Source organism: Danio rerio, chromosome 23 (assembly GCF_049306965.1).
Source record: "Danio rerio strain Tuebingen ecotype United States chromosome 23, GRCz12tu, whole genome shotgun sequence".
NCBI classification, from domain to species: domain Eukaryota; kingdom Metazoa; phylum Chordata; class Actinopteri; order Cypriniformes; family Danionidae; genus Danio; species Danio rerio.
In genome coordinates, this window is record NC_133198.1 from 42,250,001 (window position 1) to 42,272,837 (window position 22,837).

The 22,837-nt window shown below is 32.1% G+C and overlaps 1 protein-coding gene across 2 annotated transcripts in view; it reads left to right on the forward strand.

The window, feature by feature from the left end:
- Positions 1-22,837, forward strand: part of atp9a (ATPase phospholipid transporting 9A) — a 110,788-nt gene that overhangs the window by 9,856 nt on the left and 78,095 nt on the right. For both annotated transcript variants that reach the window (XM_073939324.1, XM_073939325.1), the window contains exons 5-9: positions 6,470-6,528; positions 13,310-13,361; positions 19,448-19,542; positions 21,114-21,194; positions 21,649-21,724. In XM_073939324.1, coding sequence (XP_073795425.1) covers positions 6,470-6,528; positions 13,310-13,361; positions 19,448-19,542; positions 21,114-21,194; positions 21,649-21,724 — 363 coding nt within the window. The remainder of the gene's footprint in view (positions 1-6,469; positions 6,529-13,309; positions 13,362-19,447; positions 19,543-21,113; positions 21,195-21,648; positions 21,725-22,837) is intronic.

Here is a 22,837-nt window from a genome sequence, read left to right on the forward strand (position 1 = left end):
CAGATGTCAGGTAACAGCCAAACTTTTCTGTAACCGTGCAGTGCGCTTTCTGTTTGAACCTTTGGGAGTGCTGACTGAGGTGCGTGCGGTCAGAAAACACGACGAAGCTTTCAGTTAAAATAAACACAGTTTCTATAGTTATAGCCTACTTTATTTAGAGATAAAGGTATATGGCTCTGCATATAATCACTCAATCTTGCTGGAGTTTATAGCCGTTTCGCTTTACTTCAGGACGCATTAACACCGCTCTGAAGGTCTAATCGTTGTTTTAAGTTATCCAGAGCTGTATGAATATACAAATCTTGAATATAACAATAGTATTAAATATTACAATTGTAACAAGACAGACAGCAACACTTTTGCACAATCGATACCCAGCTGATTCAGTCGTTTATAAGAGGACCGCGCCTCTTCTTTTTTCCTTGTCAACATAAAGGCAGTAAGGTGCGCCTTGTTTTCGGCCACTTGTTTAACTGCAAGGCATACTTAATTTGCGGGATGATAACGTATAACCCGTGCCTACAGACACATTTGCTAAAGAAGCAAAATGGAAGAAGAATATTGCTGTTTGATAGCCTACAGACCTGTTGATACTAAACCAGCGCTTATGTTGACCTGGATCTGCGTAATAAACGCAACAAATAGGCTTTACTTTTTATTTTACAGCTTAAAGCATGTACGCAGATTAATGCAATATCATATTTAAACAAACTGTTTACAAAAAGTCTACATATGCGCGCGTGTTGTTGTCTTTTCATCAGGCAGCGCGCGCACTTGAACCGCGAGGGAGAGAGAGGAAACCATAGGCTATATCAGGACATAATCTTTAAAATAAGGATTTCTATTAAAATGTAAAAGGTTTTGTGATTATAATAATAACAGCGGGGCATTAAATAAATGCATATTTTCCGTGGAGCAAGCAATTTGAGGAAGTCTGCGATTTTTATTTGACGGAAGAAATAAACATATGATTGGAAAAAAGCCTATGCCGGTTATTAAAAAGAATCAGTCAGTATTTTCGTTTTGTAAAATAAATTAATTATTTAAGTGAAAATAATTTAGGGCAGTCCTATTTATTTTATTCATTTTATTTAGATTATTCTGCTCTTCTGTGCTAAACACTGCAGGTGCGTGAAGATGCTCTGTTGTTCTGTTCCGCTATTAATATTCTAACATATAAAAATAAATCAGTATTTTAAAATGCAATATTTAATGTGTCAGACACAAAATAGACACGTCAATTTGTTTAATATAAAATTAATAGTAATCTGACCAGTTCACCGTTAATAACCGATTAATGAGCGGTGGTTGTCGGTTAGCAAAATTAACGAAATGAGCATCCCTAGTAGCTATTTAATTTACTTTTTCTATGTAAGAGAACTTGATTGAAAAATTATTTTCAACATGCTTGAACCATCTACACGATGCAGTTTAGTTCTGTTTGGTTTTTCAACAGTATTTTGTTACAAAGATAACAGAAGTGATATAGCTTTGCCTATTTATTTATTTTATATATGGCTATTTATATTGTTAATAATTTGCATAGTTAATATTGTTCTTTGATGTTTAGTTTATAAAGATTTTTCAAATGTTATTTAATTAAAAATAGTTTTAAAAATCTTTTTTTTCCCCACCCCACACGAAAAAAATAAAATAAAAAATCGTGATACGAATCGAATCGTGGGTCAAAAATCGTGATACGAACCGAATCGTGGGTTTGGTGTATCGTTACAGCCCTAGTTTATATACATTGTTTTCTTGTAAATCAAAATGTGGATGTTGTTTTTGTGTTTATAAAGCCTGCTAATGTGCATCGAATGCTAGATAAGGATTTGTTATTGGGATGTTTCCCTTACATTTATTATTTTACTTTAGTTTTGATGAACTCTCAAATCTTTTTGGTGTCACTTTAAATCCATTGAAAAGGCTCATTTTATACGTCATTTACACTTTCGGAAATAAAGATACCTAATCTGTCACTGGGGTGGTACCTTTTCAAAAGGTACAAATTTGTTCCTAAAAGGTCCATATTAATACCTTAAGGGTGCATATAAGTACCTAAAAAGTACAAACGTGTTCCCTTAAATTTTTTAGATACTAATATATACTTTTGAGGTACCAATATGGACCCTTTAAGTACAAATGTGTACCTTTTGAAAAGGTGCCACCCTAGTGATGGCTCGTGTACCTTTATTTCTGAGAGTCTAGAGTTAAACAGTTGAGTTTTACCAATTTTGAAAACATTCAGCTGATCTGGCAAGAGCACTTTTAACTTGAATGAGTGTGTACGGATGTTTCTCTGTACTGGGTTTCAGCTGGAAGGGCATCCGCTGTGTAAAACATGCTGGATAAGTTGGCGGAATGGCGATTCATTCCACTGTGGTGATCCCTGATGAATTAAGGGACTAAAGCTGAAGGAAAATGAATGAATGGATGAATATGATGCATCTACAGAAGAATAATGCATTAAATAGGAAAACTATGAAAACCTTTAAGCTAGCTAAAAGTGCTTTCCCTAGATTTGGGGATTCACTAAATAGATTAAAAAATTGTCTAATAAAATATATTAAATACAATAAGGTTTATGACAATGTGTTGAGGTAAATAAAAAAATATTTATTAAAAGCCTTCATTTAACTAACAAAGGTCCTAAAGTAATACTATGCTTTTCTAAAAATGTCACACAGTAATGTCATGATTTATTTCATATAAATAAACTAGAAGTGCTCTTCCCAGACCTGGAGATTGACTAAATGGATAAAAAAAAAGTAAAAATAAAATATATTAAATAAAGTAGAGTTGATGAAAATATTTTGAGGTGAATTTAAAAAATGATTCATTAAAAGCCTTTCATTTGCTACCAAAAGTATCAAGGTAATACTATGCTTTTTTAAATGCTACACATTAATGTCATGATTTATTTGATATGCCGTAAATAAATATGATAGATAATATAATTCACAGCTAAGCCAAACTAAATGTGCTCTCCCAACACCTGAAGGATTGACTAAATGGATTAAAAATGTGTAAAATACAGTATATAAAATATAATAAAGTTGTAAAATTGTAAATAATTACAATTACTAATATTATCCTTTTCTAAAAATTTACCACAGGAATGTCATGATTTATTTGACATGCAATATGTAAATATAATAATAATTATTAATCAAAGCCAAGCTAAGCTAAATGTGCTCTCCCCAGACTTGGAGATGATCTAAATGGATTAAAATGTGTAAAATACAGTATATAAAATATAATAAAGTTGATGAAATCATGTTGAGGTGAATTTAAAAATGATTCATTAAAAGCCTTTCATTTAACTAGCAAAAGTCTCATATCAATATTGTGCTTTTAAAAAATGTAACGCAGTAATGCCATGATTTATTTGATATGCAATATGTAGGTATTTAGTTAATATAATTTAAGCTAAGCTAAATGTGCTCTCCCAACACTTGCAGGATTGACTAAATGGATTAAAAATGTGTAAAATACAGTATATAAAATATAATAAAGTTACTGAAAATATGTTGAGTTGAATTACATTTTTTTCATTAAAAGCCTTTCATTTTACTAGCAAAAGTCTCATATCAATATTGTGCTTTTAAAAAATGTAACACAGTAAGGCCATGATTTATTTGATATGCAATATGTAGATATTATAGTAATTATCATTCAAAGCTAAGTTAAGCTAAAAGTGCTCCCCCAAGACTTGGAGATTGAATAAATTGATTATAAATAAATAAATAAATAAACAAACAAACAAACAAACAAATGAAATAAGTGCAGTGTTTCTTTAAAGAGTATTTTTTTTGCCAATCAAAACTCTTTCCATATAGTTGCAATGTCATTGAAAGGTCTGCAAAATAGAAACAATGGCAAGTTATATAGTGGCTTTTTGTTCTAGGTGAGGCGTGCTAAAGTATGCAGATGGATCTGCCATAAAGCAGACTGCTGTTTGTCTTTAATTTGAAGTAGGGATGTAAATTGTATCATATACTGAAGGATGAAAAGCATCTGACAATAAAAAACGAAGAGAACCTCCTGTCGTTTCCATCACAGGCCTTCCTTTGATCTAGCAGGCTCTCTTCTCTCATAAAGTCAGTGTATGGACGCTGGGCGGTAACGGCCCCCATATAAGGCTCACGGAGGCATTTGCTGGCTACATGGGAGGGCTCCTGATTGCCCTGCCCAGACCAACAGGGATGAAAACATCAAAGTTGATCATATTTAAACTGGCCCTCAACTTTTTTTTTTTAATAGAGTCACAATATTAAAGGTGGGTGTGGGATTTATGGTCGCTGGTCACACCTTCCGGAGCAGAACATTAGTTTTTCCCAGTTTCTGGAAGGTAAAGATTTAAGGGGGACGGTACTGAATGACCAGCCTGTGGGGTATGATTTTTAATCCTGCCGCTGATGGTTGTTCAAAGCAAAATAAAAAAAGATGAAATACAGGTGACACTGAAAGAGCGATTAATCAAAACCAAATGCAACCATTATATAAATATTTGTAAAAATTATTTCTCTGACATATATAAATATATATATATATGTCATATCTATATGTGTGTTTGTGTGTGTGTGTGTGTGTGTGTGTGTGTGTATATACACATACATACATACATACATGCATATATATTTATGTTATATATATATATGTTTATACATATACATATATATATGTATATATATACGCGTGTGTGTGTGTGTGTGTGTGTGTGTGTGTGTGTGTGTGTGTGTGTGTGTGTGTGTGTGTGTGTGTGTGTGTGTGTGTGTGTGTGTGTGTGTGTGTGTGCGTGCGTGTGTGTGTGTGTATACACATACATACATACATACATACATGTATATATGTGTGTGTGTGTGTGTATTTATGTCACATATATATATATATATATATATATATATATATATATATATATATATATATATATATATATATATATTTTTTTTTTTTTTTTTTGGTGACTTTGTTTTCTTGGAATTGTGAGTTTCGTTGCAGGAAATAAAAGAAATAGAACTATGAGAAATGAAGTCAGATTTGTGGGAGAGCCAGTGATATCAGAATTGTGGAAAATAATTTTATAAAATAGTTAATATAGTTTTAAATAGTTAATAAAATGTAATAAAAAGAATCAATGTCATGTAAACAAAAAAAAAACGGGAAAAAAGCGAAACTGTGAAGAAATGATCTCAGAATTGACTTGAGTGATGGAAAAAGTTGCAAATGCACCTTTTTTTTTGTTTATTTATTTTTATATCATGACAATACCACAATATAGTATCCAATTTAAGTGGAATAAAAGTGAGTGTCCTTTTATTCCAGAAAGAATGCACATATACATATGTGCTAATGTCTTACATATGCATTGGTAAAGGTCTCCACAGGGGTTAAAGGTCTCTGACCTTTTCCAAACAATTTTAGCTGTGCATTTTCAATGGAATGAGAGATGGTTCTCACAGCACTCTTGTAAAGCTGCATAGGAGGGTATTGTCTAAAAACAAATGGAAATCTCATATGCACTCAGAGCTTTTGACAAATCTGAATGGGGACTTAAAGAAGGCTTAAATATTTGAATCTTCACTGGAGGTTTGCCACGAAAAATGCAAATTGAGGACCTGAAAATAGTTGAGCAGATGTGTTTTTGTTTTTGTTTTACATTGATTACTATCATTCATGTTTGGGTGGTGATTTGCTTTTAACCCAAAGTCATTGAAAACGTCGAATATCTTTAGCGAGATGAAAAATCTTGCCATTTACTCACTCTTGATTTGTTCCAAACCAATTTGAGTTTTTTTTTTTATTTCTGTTAAACACAAAAGATGTTTTAACGAATATTGGATATTGGTAATTATTGACATCTAAACCCGGAAAAATAAATGGTATGGATGTCAATGGTAACTGGTTTTCCATCATTCAGTATATCATATTTTATTGTTGAACAGACCAATAATAAAAAAACACTTAATTTTCAGTTTTGAGTGAACTATGCCTTTAAGCTTATGCTTTTTTCGTGCTTTTTGCTTTGCTGTGAGTTATTCATCTATTTATGTATCTATTCATCTAACTAAATGGGTTTTCTGGAGGTGTTTTACATTAGTTATTATTAAGCAAACTACTGTATAAGATTGTAAATTACTCTGTTCAGTGTTGCTTTTGTATAATGAAGGTTTATTGAAAAAAACTATGTTATTGCATGTTATATATTGCATATTTAGCATATGTTTTGCTATGAATATAGCCAATGCTGCTGGCATTAAAACATAAATAAATAAATAAATAAGTGCATGCTCTAAATAGCTGTGGGAACTCATTTACTATTTAGTTGGAGATTTTCATTGCTTCTAGAAGCTTAGGTGAAGTTTTTAAAAGCTTTAAAATGATCATTGTATGCACCAAGTTTTTTTTTTTCTTCACACATTGTTTTTGAAATGCATCAGCCTCATTTTCTCTTTATCTCTCTCGGCAGGAACTGTGAAGGTGAAAAGCAGTGGCATCCAGGTTGGAGATCTTATCATTGTTGAAAAGGTTGGTTTGCTAATCAGCTCGCTCATTGTTAGGAATTGAGATCTTCTGACAAATGGCATCTCATGCCTCTCAATGCTTTAGCTGTTTACCTTCCCCTGAGATTAGGGGCAATTTGACCCCTGAGTGGGGCGGGAAGACATAACAAGCTTTATATGCATATGTAAAATGAAAATACTCAATGAATGGTCATTTTCAGATGGAGCCTTGAAAGGGATAGTTCACCCAAAACATTATGCCATCATTTACTTGTTTCAAATCAGTTTTTGTTCTGTTGAACACAAAGGAAGATGCTTTTAAGAATGTTTAAGCATTGACTAGTATTTGTTTTTCCTACTGTGGATGTCAGTGGCTAGAGGTTTTTAACATTCTTCAGAATATCTACTTTTTTGATCTGGAGAACCCTCCAAAAAGCTAAAACAGAGTGGGTTAGTTATGACAGATTTCTTTTTATTTTTGGGTGAACTACCCCTTTAAGGTTTTTGCCACATAAAAACTGTGTAATACAGATTCATTTTGTTCTCCTATAGAATGTCTTTTTTTAATTTAATATTTTTTTCTGAGCATAAAATAAATATTTTTAATACATGCTAAGATTTTTCCATGATTTATGGAAGACAATGGTTCATACAGCAAAAACTCTTATCAATCAAGTTTTTAAATCATAAACAAATGTAATATTTTACTTGCTACAAATCAGAATAAGTGGCTTATTTAATATTGCACAAATAAATATTACACTGAATTTCTTCTTTTTTTTTTTTTTTACAAAAGTAAACATTAATGAATGCTTTTTTCTTGCATTTTAACATGTACAGTGCTCAGCATAAATGATTACAGATCTCTTTTTAAAATTACTGTATACAGTATCCTTCACTGAATATATTTGTGTACATACATTAGATTAGGCAGTCACTACCAAGCCAAAAAACTGAAACTAATCAAACTAAATAACCTAAGATCAGTCCAAAAGTGAGTACACCCAATAGTTAAAAAAGAAAAATATGTGTAACACTTTATTTTGATGGTCCATTTGAGTATTAGTAGACTGTCTGCTTAATGTCTGTTGATATGCTCCTTCAACAGACATTGAACTGATTATAAGAAACATTGCAAGTACATGTCAACTTGCAGTAACCCTAACCTCAACAGTCTACTTTTAATCTAATGAGAATTAGTTGGCATGCAATGTAACTTCTAAATTTAACAAACAGACCATCAAAATAAAGTGTGATCAAAAAATGTCATCAAATTTTAATAAAGAGGATTAATAAAAAAAAAAGTAAATTATAATTAGTTGAAAATTTAAATTTAAGTGTATAATATTTTTTATTCTAAGGATGTTATGTGACCAAACTCTTTTTTTTTTTAATGAACACAACTGTTTAATAAACCTGTTTTGTTTAAACGCACCACAAAATATTGACTATATTCACTTAGAAATGGATAAAAATAAGGCGATGCAGTGGCGCAATAGGTAGTGTTGTAGTCTCACAGCAAGAAGGTCGCTGGTTCGAGCCTCGGCTGTGTCAGTTGACGTTTCTTTGAGGAGTTTGCATGTTCTCCCTGTGTTCGCGTGGGTTTCCTCCGGGTGCTCCGGTTTCCCCCACAGTCAAAGACATGCAGTACAGGTGAATTGGGTTGGCTAAATTGTCTGCTGTGTATGAGTGTGAATGGGTGTGTATGGATGTTTCCCAGAGATGGGTTGCAGCTGGAAGGCCATCCGCTGTGTAAAAAACATGCTGGATGAGTTGGCGGTTCATTCCGCTGTGGCAACCCTGGATTAATAAAGAGACTAAGCCGAAAAGAAAATGAATTAATGAATAGATAAAACTAATCATTTTCAAGGGGGTGTACTCATTTATGCTGAGCACAGTATATCAAATCATGTTGTTTTTATTTTATTTACTATGATTCAAGCTAGGGCTGCACAATATTGAAAAAAGCCTACATTGCAATATTTTTTTTATCTACGATTTATATTGCAGCATTTTACCAAATAACTTGAACGGTTCTATTTTGAAATTTATTCTGAATGGGCCGATTTTGTAGAGGAGTGCATCTACACAAAATGTTATAGACTAATTAGCAGCATAGATAAATACAGCAGAGCAACAATATAAATCTAAGGCCCCGTTTACATTGCCAGTTAAATGTGACCCAATTTCTATTTTTTTGCTCATACTGTATGTGACACAGATCGGATCTCCTTCATTTGCCCTTGCTGATTTTTTCGTTTAAGCACTAAACATTCGGAAATTAAATGTCCGATTTTGTGGCAGTAAAAACACTCTCTAATCTCTTTATTCGTTGGTGAACTACTTTTTGGACGTGCGGAATTTTGAGCCGTGAATGAACTCAATGTCTTGTCAGGTCGGGGTACAGAAAACACGCTCTTGAATGCACACACTTATCCAAAATACGTTCTGCGAGCGAACGTTACAACCATGTCAACACGAAAAAAACACATGCATTCGGATATTCAGAGATCGGTTTCAGGCCTCCTTAATATGTGAAAATAAATCAGATATAAATCGCATATGTGACAATGCAATTCATTTATTAAGGCATTCTATTTTGCATGTCATTAAACTTGCGACAGTGTGGTACTTCTCCACGGTGTAATGACGTAGAAAGAAGAATGTGTGTGAAGGCGCCGACACTGTAAACAACAACAGCAGAGGAAACATGGAGTAGGAACGTGGTCAGTCGCCACAATTTGCTCCCACCAGACCTGAGATCTCTCTCGTACACACAAATTCCTCTGGATGGTGGAGGACATTATAGGTGCTAGCTACGATGACGGCCTTTTTCCTCCTTCTCTGCCTCAAAATCATTTTAAAGGTGGGCTAACTGCATATTTCGCGGAGCTATAAACAACACAATTTCTTCCATCGTGGAAAGTGTGGCGCAGATGCTAGAACCTGCCTTTACTCTTGCGCGACATCTTAAATTGTATCGTGTAAACACATAATTCGAATATTGGTCACAATTAAAAGGAACATGTAAACGGACAGCCAAAAAATATGGATATAGGCAACAAATCAGAATTGGGCATCATGACTAGACAGTGTAGACAGGGCCTAACAGTATTCAGGAACAGAAATAAAATAACCAAATGTACAATTAAATAAAATAATTTTTTTTAAAGCTACAAAAACAATAATTCCTTGTGCCCAAATGCTTTTAACTCTCTTAAAATACTTACAAAGTCAGACCTTAAAAACACACACAACTGATAAACTTTCACTTTTTTATGGTTAAACTGAAATGACTCCATAATTTTACCTGGTCAGCTATAATCCAGGCTTCACGTTGCAGATCCTGCGATGTGAATATTGCAATATCGATGGTAAAATGATATAATGTGCAGCCCTAATTTAAGCAACAACATGCCTCTCCATTTATTTATTTATTGAAGTAACCAATGGATCAAAAGGGTCTCTCAGTATGTAATGCTGAAAAGAGCTGTCAATCATTTTGAATGACTGAAGCATGTGACCCGAGGCCAGTGGTTGGTTATTAGTAATCCTGCCTAATCCCACTCTGGTATTTAGTGTTGCCTTTTGTTCGACTGTTGCCTTTTTTTTTTTTTTTTTTGCAGAGTGGACTGAAGCCTATTGTAAGAAAATTGCGCTGCTGGTTTCCCCCTACAAAGTCTGAGAACATGAAATTTGAGACACGTCCGCAGTTTCCAATTACCCAGCAGAGCAATTTTCTTTAAAAATGTTGATTTTACGCAGAAAGACGGATCACACATGCTGCGCTCAATCAGGTTTTGTTAAAAAAAAAAAAAAACACTAAAAGAAAAGAAAATAAGCAAATAATAACTAATGCTAGTGTTAATCTGATAAAAAAACATTACGCTTTTCATCTTGAATTTAATTTAGCTTTTTTATTATTATTATTATTGTAAGAGTATTTGCAAGAAATCTGCATACAGAAAAATATATGTCAATTTGTAAATGTAAATGCTCAGTGGTTAGCACTGTCGCCTCACAGCAAGAAGGTCGCTGGTTTGAGACGCGGCTGTTTCAGTTGGCATTTCTGTATGGAGTTTGCATGTTCTCTCTTTGTTCGTGTGGGTTTCCTTTGGGTGCTTCGGTTTGCCCGACAGTCCAAAGACCAGCGCTATAGGTGAATTAAATAAAGTAAATTGGCTGTAGTGTTTGTGTGTGAAGGTGTGTGTATTGATGTTTCCCAATACTGGGTTGCAGCTGAAAGGGGATACGCTGTGTAAAACATCTGCTGGATAGATTGATGGTTCATTCCACTGTGGTGACTAAACTGACTTAGCCATAGGAAAATGAATAAAAAAAATTTAAATTTTTGTCTATATACTATTTAATATAGGATTATATTTTGATAAAATGACAGAGATTTAAAATAATAATTAAAAAACAGGACATTTTAAAAATAATTTAATAATACACATTTAATAATACGAACATTCGAATGATATTTAACATGAAACTAATCAGATGGTGCTCTGTGGCGCGGCTGAAAAATGAACTACGTCCTGAGTCATGGCCGGGCGCCACCGACAGCCGCTGACTTGCGGCGCCGTTGTGTGTATCCTGATAGAAACCTATGTTTAGAATTCTAAAATGCATGGCGCTGCGTGGCCAGCAGCGCTTCTGGTGTACAACCTGCTTAAACCGACAAGAAAATGAATGAATGAATAAACTGAGTTGATTTTATTTTGATTTAAATTGTATTCTACTTTGTGGTAGTTTTAAAAAATGCATTTAGTTTTCCATAATAACCATAACCCTGTTTTAAAACCAAAATACTTTGAAATAATTATTTTCTTCAGTCTTCATATTAAATCAATCTGGCAACAGAAATCCAGCGTGTTCCATGTCTTTTAAAAAAAATTTTTGGAAAAGTATTTGCACAAAATCTGCATACAATGCAGTTATGACAATTAGTAAATATATTTTTGTCTATATAATATTTAAAATAGTGTTATGTTTTTAATGAAATAACAGGGTTTTAAAATAATCATAAAAACAGGTATATTTTTAAAATAATGTAATAATAATAATGTAATATTAGCAAGTTTAAAAAATCAAAAACAATTGAAAATCTATAATATTTTGACTGTACTAGTATAGTTCTTTGTCGATTTATTTTATTTTGACTAAATTAAATTGAGTTGATTTTATTTAGATTTAAAATGAATTTTACTTAGCTTCAGTAAAAAAAAAATTTTGAGTTATTCATAATAACTGTTTTATGATCGAAATACTTTGAAATACTTTAACTTAATCAGACTTCATAATAAATCAATCTGGCAACACAAATCTGGCACATTCCATAACTTTTACTTTATTTTTTCAGAAAAATCCATTATGGCGATTTTTAATTTGATATGAATATTTTCATAAAATAACTGGGTTTAAAATAATCTTTAAAAAACAAACAGGTTTTTTTAAAAATATGTAATCATTTGAATGTAACATTAGCAAGTTTAGAAAAATCAAGAAATAGACAAACTATATTTTGACTTTGATCTAAATATATATATATATATATATATATATATATATATATATATATATATATATATATATATATATATATATATATATATATATATATATATATATTATAATTTTGATCTATAATCTATAAAGTTTTATCTTTTAAATTTTGTATTTTATAGTTTTTTATTTTAACCAAATAAATTGAGTTAATTTTATTTTTAATTAAAATGTGTTTTACTTTTTTCAGTTTAAAAATAGTTTTACTTATCCATAATAATCCTGTTTTATGACCAAAAATACTTTGAAAAACTTAATTTATTCAGTCTTCATAATAAATCAATCTGGCGCTTTCCATTACTTTTGCTTCAATTGTCTTTCATTTTTCTACCTATTGTAAAATTATTTGCAAAAAATCTGCATACAGAAAAATCCATTATGGCGATTTGTAAATTGATATAAATTTTTGTCTATATAATATTGAATATAGTAGTTTTGATGAAATAACAGGGTTTTAAAATAATGTAATAATAATAATGTAATATTACCAAGTTTAGAAAAAAAACTGTAATATTTTGACTGAGCTAAGATATTTATTTTTGTTTATATCTTATTTAATTTGACAAAAATACATTAAGTTGATTATATTTTGATTGAAAATCTATTTTACTTACTTTCAGTTTAAAATATTGCTTTAGTTATTCATAATAACTCTGTTTGTTTTATGATCAAAATACTTTCATTTATTCAGTCTTTACAATAAATTATTCTGGCAACACAAATCTGGCTCGTGGTACAGGGTATTTCACTGTAACTTTTTTGCTGTTGTAATATGTTTGATCTTCTAACCCTAATCTGTGTCAAATCTAATTGTCTTTAATATTTTGAGGTTAAGCAGGCTACGGGGTTACATATAGTAAAAGCCTAATTGATTAAAAGCGTAGCCCACTTTTTGGAGACACCGGAGTCTCGTCCACCCATTCTGAAACATCTGCCGGGTTTAATAGCATGGCGAATTCATCTTCTAATAACTACAAACAGAGCTGGGAGTGAAGCGAGGGTCAGGCCCGAGTGAAGCGGCGGTCAGATCTGCCACCCAGTGATTTGCTGCGGGCCCAAACTCTTAAAACCAGTCCAAATACTGGTAATTGAGTAGATTAAAGCCAAACTGATCTAAACCGAGGTGACTGCTGTTGAAGTTTGTGTCTTTTGCTTTTTATCTTTTACCTTGTTTTTTTTTCTGTCTCTCTTCCTCCCTCCCCCCAATCTCTGTCTCTCTCCCTCCAAACTCTTTATAGAATCAGCGTGTTCCTGCTGACATGATCTTCCTAAGGACCTCTGAAAGAAATGGTAAACATCTGTCGGTCATTCATCCAAATTTCCCAAACAAAAGCGCAGGGGAAATGACATGGCCGCAAGGGGCAACTACGAGTAGATGGAGGGATTAGAGCTAAACCTCGGACCTTTAATGAGCAGTGTTGAAATTAGCCAGAAAGATGGCATGTGTTGGAAATTAATTTATTTATGTGTTATTTTTAATTTTTTTGGAAGAAATGCACAGGGTGGTTAGGGTGACTAATCGTCTCTGGTTTTGCTGGCTTGTGCAAAAACAAAAACTTTGATGTTATTGCGGCCTTATATATTATTTCCTAAATTATCTTTGTTGTAGTAATTATAATATTATAAATAATCTCTTTATTATATATATTTTTTAGATTATGCAAATTATTAAGTTTATTTAGTTGACATGCATTATATTTGTAAAAATGCACCTGAATGACACCCATTTATTTTTATATTTGCAAAAATGCCCCTTAATAACATACATTCACCAGCCATTTTATTAGGTACACCTTACTATTACCGGGTTGGACCTCCTTTTACCTTCAGAACTGCCTTAATCCTTCATGGCATAGATTCAACCAGGTACTGGGAATATTCCACAGAGATTTTGCTCCATATTGACATGGTCGCATCACGCAGTTGCTGCAGATTTGTTGGCTGCACATCCATGATGCGAATCTCCCGTTCCACTACATCTCAAAGGTTCTCTATTGGATTGAGTTCTGGTGACTGTGGAGGCCATTTGAGTACAGTGAACTCATCGTCATGGTCAAGAAACCAGTCTGAGATGATTTGTACTTTGTCATGGCGCGTTATCCTTCTGGAAGTAGCCATCAGAAGATGGGTACACTGTGGTCATAAAGGGATGAACATGTTCAGCAACAGTATTTAGGTAGGCTGTGGTGTTGAAACGATGCTAAATTGGTACTAATGGGCCCAAAGTGTGCCATGAAAATATCCCCACACAATTACACCACCACCACCACCAGCCTCAATCGTTGATACAAGGCAGGATGGATCCATGCTTTCATGTTGTTGATGCCAAATTCTGACCCTACCATCTGAAAGTCGCAGCAGAAATGGAGACTCATCAGACCAGGCAACGTTTCTCCAATCTTCTATTGTCCAGTTAGGGTGAGTCTGTGCCAATTGTAGCCTGTTTCCTGTTCTTAGCTGACAGCTATGGCACCAATTGTGGTCTTCTGCTGCTGTAGCCCATCCGCCTTAAAGTTGAATGTGTTGTGCATTCAGAGATGCTTTTCTGCATACCTTGTTTGTAACAAGTGTATATTTCAGTCCCTGTTACAGCTGGAACCAGTCTGGCCATTCCCCTCTGACTTCTGGCATCAACAAGGCATTTGCACCCACAGAACTGCCGATCACTGGATTTTTTTTCTCTTTTTCTGCCCATTCTTTGTAAACCCTAGTGACGGTTATGCGTGAAAACCCCAGTAGATCAGCAGTTTCTGAAATACTCAGATTAGCCCGTCTGGCACCAACAAACATGCCACGTTCAAAGTCACTTAAATCACCTTTGTTCCCCATTCTCATGGTCTGTTTAAACTGCAGCAGATCATCTTGACCATGTCTACATGCCTAAATGGATTGCACTTCTACCATGTGATTGGCTGATTAGAAATTTGCGTTAACGAGCAGTTGGACGAGTGTACCTAATGAGGGGACAAGTAAATGTACATTATATTTATAAAATGTCCCTTAATGGCATACTTTATATTTATACTTTTATTTATAAAAAGTCTACTTAATGACATGCATTTTATTTATATTCATGTACATATTTTATTTATAAAAAGGCCCTTATTATATTTCAGATTAATTCGACATTGCTAGCAGACTTTTTTAAATAGGTGAGCTGATGATTAAATGATTTTAGGCAATATAATACAATAGAGTCATGCTTCATCACTGTTCCACGTGAATGCCAAAATCACATGACTGCTAAAAAGACAATTACACAATTATATTCACATTGATATATTGAATTCTCAATGGTAAATATCACTGCTTGTCATTTAAAAGGACCAGTGACCTTATTGTCGATCCTTTGTTTGGACTGATGCATCTTTAATGACGATCTCTTTGTCTTTCAAATTTCAATGAAGCCAAGAGGAAAATCTAAGCATGCAAAGTAGCTCAGAAAACTGAAGGAATAGACAGCAAACAAATTTAAAGTGTCATCAGGACAAAAGAAGGACAGAAAAAAATAAGCATAAGACTCCATAAGCAAATGGAGTCAAGATGATTGATTTTTGATTATAATGTTACATTTTCAAAGGTATAGTTCACCCAAAAATCTAAATTATGCGATCATTTACTCACATTTTACTTGTTTTAAACGTTTAAAAGTTTCTTTCCTCTGTTTAACACAAAATAATGCGAAAAACCTGTAACCGTTGGCTTCCGTATCACTTGTTTTTCCTGCTATGATAGTCAATGGTTACAGGTTTTCAGCATTCTTCAAAATATCTTCTTTTGTGTTCAACAGAAAAAGGAAACTCACTCAAGGCTGAGGAAATAGTGAATGCATTTTCAATTTTGGGAAAACTATCCCTTTAATGTAATTTAGTATAGCTGCTCCGAAAGGTCTAAATTAATCTGTTAAACTCTTTATTGGCCACTGATTTGTAACATAAATTTTTTAGTCCCAACTTTTTGAAAAAAATTTGTGCTTGCATTGATCTCTCAACTAACTTTTTTTGTCACTTATTGATTATAGATAGTTTTTAGCTTTTGATTTGCTGTAACTACACTAAAAATATCTGTAAATTAACAGATTTTCCTGATTTTGAGATGTTTGTAGTTATTATTATTATTCATTCATTTGTTTAATTATGCTTTTGGTTGCAACTGTGGGACTTTAATCTTTCCTCCAACAACTTTTGATGTTGAAAAGTTTTATAAAAGTGACTTATTGACATTAATATAGTAAAATAAATAGTCAAATAGTTTTAAATATAAAAAAAAACATAGCAATAAACAAGCTTGTCAAGATAAGGAATTTTTGTTGTGCGATATAATGATATGTTACTGTCATTTTGAGATCATTTTATGCCACTTGTTAAATAACAGCATTATAATGGAAATAGCCATCACACTTCAAAAGTTTATTTAGATTGTATAATTTAATGTTAAGAAGGTAAATGCTCGATTATATATCCTATTAAATGTCCTATTAGGTAAATGTCCAATTCTAAACCTTGACATCGGTGAGATAGAATGTAAATGTCATTGTAAAACGTCTTTAAGATTATTTTTTTTAAATTTGTAGATATATAATGCAATGGTAAAAAATTGTTGAGATCATCTCCAAGTATTGCACGATAAGTCGTCGATATATTGATTATTGGTCATTAACTGCCAGTATGTTTTCTGTTATTTTACGGACTTTATTTTCTTTATATTATTTATTACAAATTATATTATTTCAGACCATTAAAACTTTAATAGTAGTCACTTTTGATAAAACACACAGTTGAATTTTCATCATCAAAAGTCGATAGGGCACAAATTAACATCTTATAATTCAGTTCACAATTGTAAAAAAACAGAAATAAAACTGTAAATCATGAAATACAGAAATATCTTAATTAATTGTTAGATATTTTTACAGTGTAGTTAGTCAAAATGATCCAATTTAAATCTTATTTTTTTATTTGTTTTTTTGTCACTGATTGAGCTTTCTAGATGGTTGCTAAATTTATTTATTTTTTTTTAACTAATTGTTCTAAATGGATTTTATTTATTTCATTTTTGTCAATGATTGGGTATTGTAGTTTTACAAAGCTAAGGTTTAACTTACTGAAAAATTTAGTTTCTAACCCAGTTGGATTTAAGTTAATCTGATTTAAGTCGTTATTGATTTATTCATTCATTTATTCATGCGTTTTTGTCGCTATTTGGGTATTACATAGCAGTTTTGTATTTGCTAATGTTTAACTTCTGGGAAATTGAGTTTCTACCCAGTTCCTCAAAAATGATCTGATTTTAATCTAACTTATTTAATTATTTTAGTCACTGGTTGAGTTTTCTAGATAGATGCCAAACAGTTTTACATTGCAAGTTTTAGATTGGAATATTAGTTTCCTTCCCTAATTGTTCGAAGTGGATCCATTCATTCATTCATTTGTTTTTGTCACTGATTGAGTATTGTTTCCAGTTGCTAGACAGTTTAACATTGCTAAGGTTTAACTTCTGTCTAAATTCATTTATACCCAACTTATTTATTTATTTATTTATTTATTTATTTATTGTCAGTTATTGAGTATTGTAGACAGTTGCTAATCAGTTTTGCATTGCTAATGTTTAACTATTGGGAAATTTAGTTTCTACCCAGTTCAGCAAAAATGTTTTCATTCATTTATTTATTTATTTATTTATTTATTTATTTATTTATTTATTTATTTATTTATTTTAGTCCCTGATTGAGTTTTCTAGATGGATGCCAAATAGTTTTAAATTGCTAAGTTTTAACTTCTGGGAAGATTGGTTTCCTTCCTTAATTGTTCTAAACGGATCCTGTCATTTTATTTATTTATTTATTTATTTATTTATTTATTTATTTAATGTCACAGATTGAGTTTTGTAGACAGATGTTAAACAGTTTTACATTGCTAATTTTAACTTTTGGGAAAATTTGTTTTTACAGTTGGTAAAAATGATCTATTTTAAGTCTTATTTATTAATTTGTTTATTTTAGTCACTGATTGGGTTATGTAGATGGATGCTAAATAGTTTCACATTGCTAAGTTTTAACTTCTGGAAAGATTCCTAAATGTTCTAAGTGGATCCTATCATTTTGATTTAATTTTCAATGAATTTTGATTTAAAATGTTCTGGTCACTGATTAAGTATTGTAGACGGTTGCTGAATTGTTTTACATTGCTAGGTTTTAACTTCTGGTTAAATTTGTAGCTTCTCTAATTGGTCTAAATGTATCTGATAAAGTCTTTTTTTGGCCACTGATTGTGCTGGAATTCCGCCTGGCTGAGATTTCCTTTTCGGGGGTGGAAGTTGCCAGTAGGGCTTGATGTGTTAGTTTTACGGGAAGGGAAGCATTGTTATCTGCCCTGCAGATGGACACCATTAGGCAATTATTAAGAGTCCAGGGTTGAATGGCAGAGGGACATATCTTCAAATGACTGGGGGTTGGGAGAGCAGCAGGTTAGCTTTAGGCTTAGTCCAGTTGTTTACATGACTAGCAGTTTAGTTTGGGTGGCGATTCACATTTCAGACGGTTCGTAATGAGTTTAGGCACAGTATGTGGTGGGTAAAGCTACTAAATAAGTTGTTTAGTGAAAGAGCAACATTTTTTTGTTGGTAAGACACAGTTAGAAATGTTACATCACACTGCCCTCTGGAGTTCACCAGAAATATATTACAGTAAAATACTTCATTGCATTTACTAAGTTCTTTTTTTCAAAGTAAGTGGTTGCAAACAATTGATATGGCCTGAATTTAAACAAACAAATTAAATGTAGTGATGTTCAAATTAATTTGTTTATTTAAATTCAGCCCATATCAAGTTTGCAACCACGTAGTATATCCAATCAATAGTTTTTTTTTCAATAGTTCACCCAAAAATTAACATTTTATCACCCTGGAGTGATTCCAAACCTGTTCAAACACAGTAAAAAGAAGGTATTTTAAGTGATTTTGGTTGCTGGTAAACATTCACATTCTTATATAAGTCAATATAAGTCGAAAATACTTCAATATAAGTTGAAAATACTTCAAAATGTCTTCTTTTGTGTTTTATATTAAACTACATCAGCTCTTTACACTATTCCCCTAAATTGCTAGAATGCTAAATATTTACTCTCTTTTCTTTGACGCAATCTACATTGTAAAAAGCACTATAGAAATAAAGATGAATTGAATTAATTTTAATTAAATTAAATTGAATTGAATTGAAGTGAATTGAAGAAATTTAAACATATTTGGGGCAAGTGGAAGGCAAATAAATGATGACAAACTGTTTTTGGGGCGTGTGATTATCTTTTAAAGATAGTGTTTTGGTCTTCCCTTACATGAATTTAGTGTGTTATCAGACATTTGTCTTCTTTGTCGTAAAGGCTCCTGTTTTCTGAGGACTGATCAGTTGGATGGAGAGACCGATTGGAAACTGCGCCTCCCTGTGGCCTGTACACAGAGACTGCCCACTGCTGCTGTAAGTTTCATACAGAAATGGTTGCATGACACATAAAAACATATTCAAAAAGATATACATTTGAAGTCTATAGCTGATTTCTTTTTATCTTTGCCATGATGACAGTACATAATATTTTACTAGATATTTTTTAAGATACTAGTATTCAGCTTAAAGTGGCATTTAAAAGCTTAACTAGGTTAATTAGGAAAGTTATTATTTAACAATGGTTGGTTCTGTTGGCAATCAAAAATATTTGCTTGAGGGTGCTAATAATATTGACCTTAAAATGGTGTTTACAAAATTAAAAACTGCTTTTATTCTAGCCCAAATAAAACAAATAAGACTTTCTCTAGAAGAAAAAAAAATATTATAGGAAATACTGTGAAAAATGATTTGCTCTGAGAAAGATCATTTGGGAAATATTTGAAAAAGACAAACAAATCATTGAGTTCATCATTTTATTTTTGTCTGATCTCTTTTTGTTGACTCTTTTTTTTTATCATAAAATGTTATCAAAAGCATCAGAATCACTGCCCATGAGCAACATTTTTATGCTAAACAGAGGTAATAACGATCAGTCTAAAAAGGTATCTCTAAATATTTTGAATTGTAGAGATTTGGACTGTGATAATGACAGACAATCCACTTCTCCTTTTATGTAAGGAAGTCTCCCAGCTTGGGGATGCATGTAATTTCTATCCACTTTCACTGTTTTTTAGGGGGTTTTAAAGTTTAAAGTCTGATGTGATGACTGCAGCACTAATGAAATGACCAGACAATCTGTTATGTCATTTTATAGGCATATCATTATAAAAATAATAATAATTATATATATATATATATATATATTTTTTTTATGTATAATTTTATTTTCATATACAATTTTATTTTTATATATTATATAAAATATATTTTTATATATTTTTATATATAATTATAATCTTTATTTATGTATATGCCAATTTGATGATCAAAAAAAACTCTTAATTATCATCAGTTCTGTAAACAGTTATCTTAAAGGTTATTATATTATATTATATTATATCATATTCTTTATTTCAGCTAGGAAATTTATATTTCAAAATAAATGAGTCCTGGGAAGTAAAAAATGTTCACATCTCTACAAAAATATGAAGACAAAAAGGTTTATCATTGATTATACTATAAATCATTATAAATGATTAGGAGACCCATAATACATTAAAACAACAAAGCAAAGTATATTAGTATGAGACTTACTTATTAAACATGTTTTCACACTTTTGACTTGTTCCGTATAGTACATAATACTTGAATATATATTATATTATATTATATTATATTATATTATATTATATTATATTATATTATATTATATTATATTATATTATAAACACATCACTTGATATCTTGTATAAAAACTATAAAGCTATTTCACAAGCTGATGTGCAAATGGTATTGATAAAGATATTAAAAAAACCTTTAAAATATTTTCTGTAACTCTACTTTTAAAAAATGCATATTGTTTAAGAAACTATATTGGTAAATGCACACACATTTAATTTGAATGCTATATCAAACTTAAGCTAATTTTGAATATGTTTTCTCAGGATCTGCTGCAGATCAGGTCATTTGTTTATGCTGAAGAGCCGAACATTGACATCCATAACTTCATCGGCACCTTCACCAGAGTGAGTACATATACACATATTGCTTTGTTATAGTGGTTGTTGTGATTATCCTTAATCAAAATTCCACATTAATCACATCTTGGGTCTGCTAAGGGGTTTAGACTCAACCTTGGTTATAGTACATGGAACTACAAGTCTTAATATGTTGCTGTTTATTGTAGAGTTAATTTGAACACAAAACTGATATCAAATAAGCAAAAGTCAAACAAATTTGGACTCTTAACATACTTGAAGGAAAGGTCTAAAGAACATGTGCTCCCAGCAGGCCCTTCTCCAGTTGGCCACACCCAGGCTTTTAAGCTTCCTCTGGCCTGCAGGGGGTGCATATCTCTAAAATGAAAGAATCAGGATTAACAACATAAACCTTTAAATAAAGTAAACAAATGGCTCCTACAATGGATTTGTGTTTAAGAACTGACAAAACGTGCTCGGGTTTGTGTTTTGCATCTGACAGGAAGATGGAGATCCTCCAGTCAATGAAAGCCTGAGCATTGAGAACACACTTTGGGCAAGCACCGTCATCGCCTCTGGTAACCAGCAGATTTCTTTTTGTTTTTTTAAATTACAGTGCTCAGCATAAATAAGTTCACCTCTCACAAATCTCTCTTTTTAATTCATATTTTATTTAGGATGCTTTACATTATTATATTTGTGCATATACAGTACATTAGATTGGTCAGTACTGAAGAGAAATCTGGACCTAATCAAACAGAATAACTTAAGGTCACAGTGCAAAAATAAGTACACCCTGATAAAGATGTTGGGGAATAATTCCGTCATTCATTTTCTTTTCGGCTTAGTCCCTTTATTAATCAGGGGTCGCCACAGCAGAATGAACCGCCAACTTATCCAGCATATGTTTTACAATAATTTTGTATATATTTTTTCCAAACCTCATTTGAAATTAAATGTATTATCCTTTTATAAATAAAGATGTTAGGTGGCCAAACTTTTATCTGAATGCACATAACTGTTTGCTAAAACTGATGTGTATAATTGCATCCAAAAGTATTGGCTATATTCAAGTTAATAAAAATATTCATTTTCAAATTTATGCTGAGCACAGTATATATGAATTCATATTAATACATTTATTTTGAAAGATAAAAGAGCATTGGGGTGCTTTCACATCTGTGAATAGATTCAGTTGTTCCGAAACAGGGATTAAAATTGTTACAATGTTGCACTTTGTTCTTGGTGCCGTTCGCTTTCACACGGCAAAGTTTCTAAACGGACCAAAAGAGCTAAAACAAGTCATGTGTGAGTAAACTCTCCTCACATTGGTCAGAGTTTCATGGTTTATTTTGCAGAGTCCTGCTCAGCTGTCATGCGTCCTTATTTTAATTTATGGCAATGAGCAATTAGACATCATAAGCGGAAAGCTGTGCTTTCATTTTGAATGGTTACGCCCAACAGACGTCATCACCAGATATAAATCAGAGGTAAGACTTTCTCATGCATAGCCCTTGGATAAACAGCTCTCGTTAATAGTTCAGCATGCTTTTACATTCGTATTTAACATGAAACACACATTTACCGGTAGGAATGACATCCCGCCCTACTTATAATAATTCCCTCTTTTTATAGCCATATATGCCTATTACATATCCATAATACACTGTGATGTAGCTGGGCTCGGATCG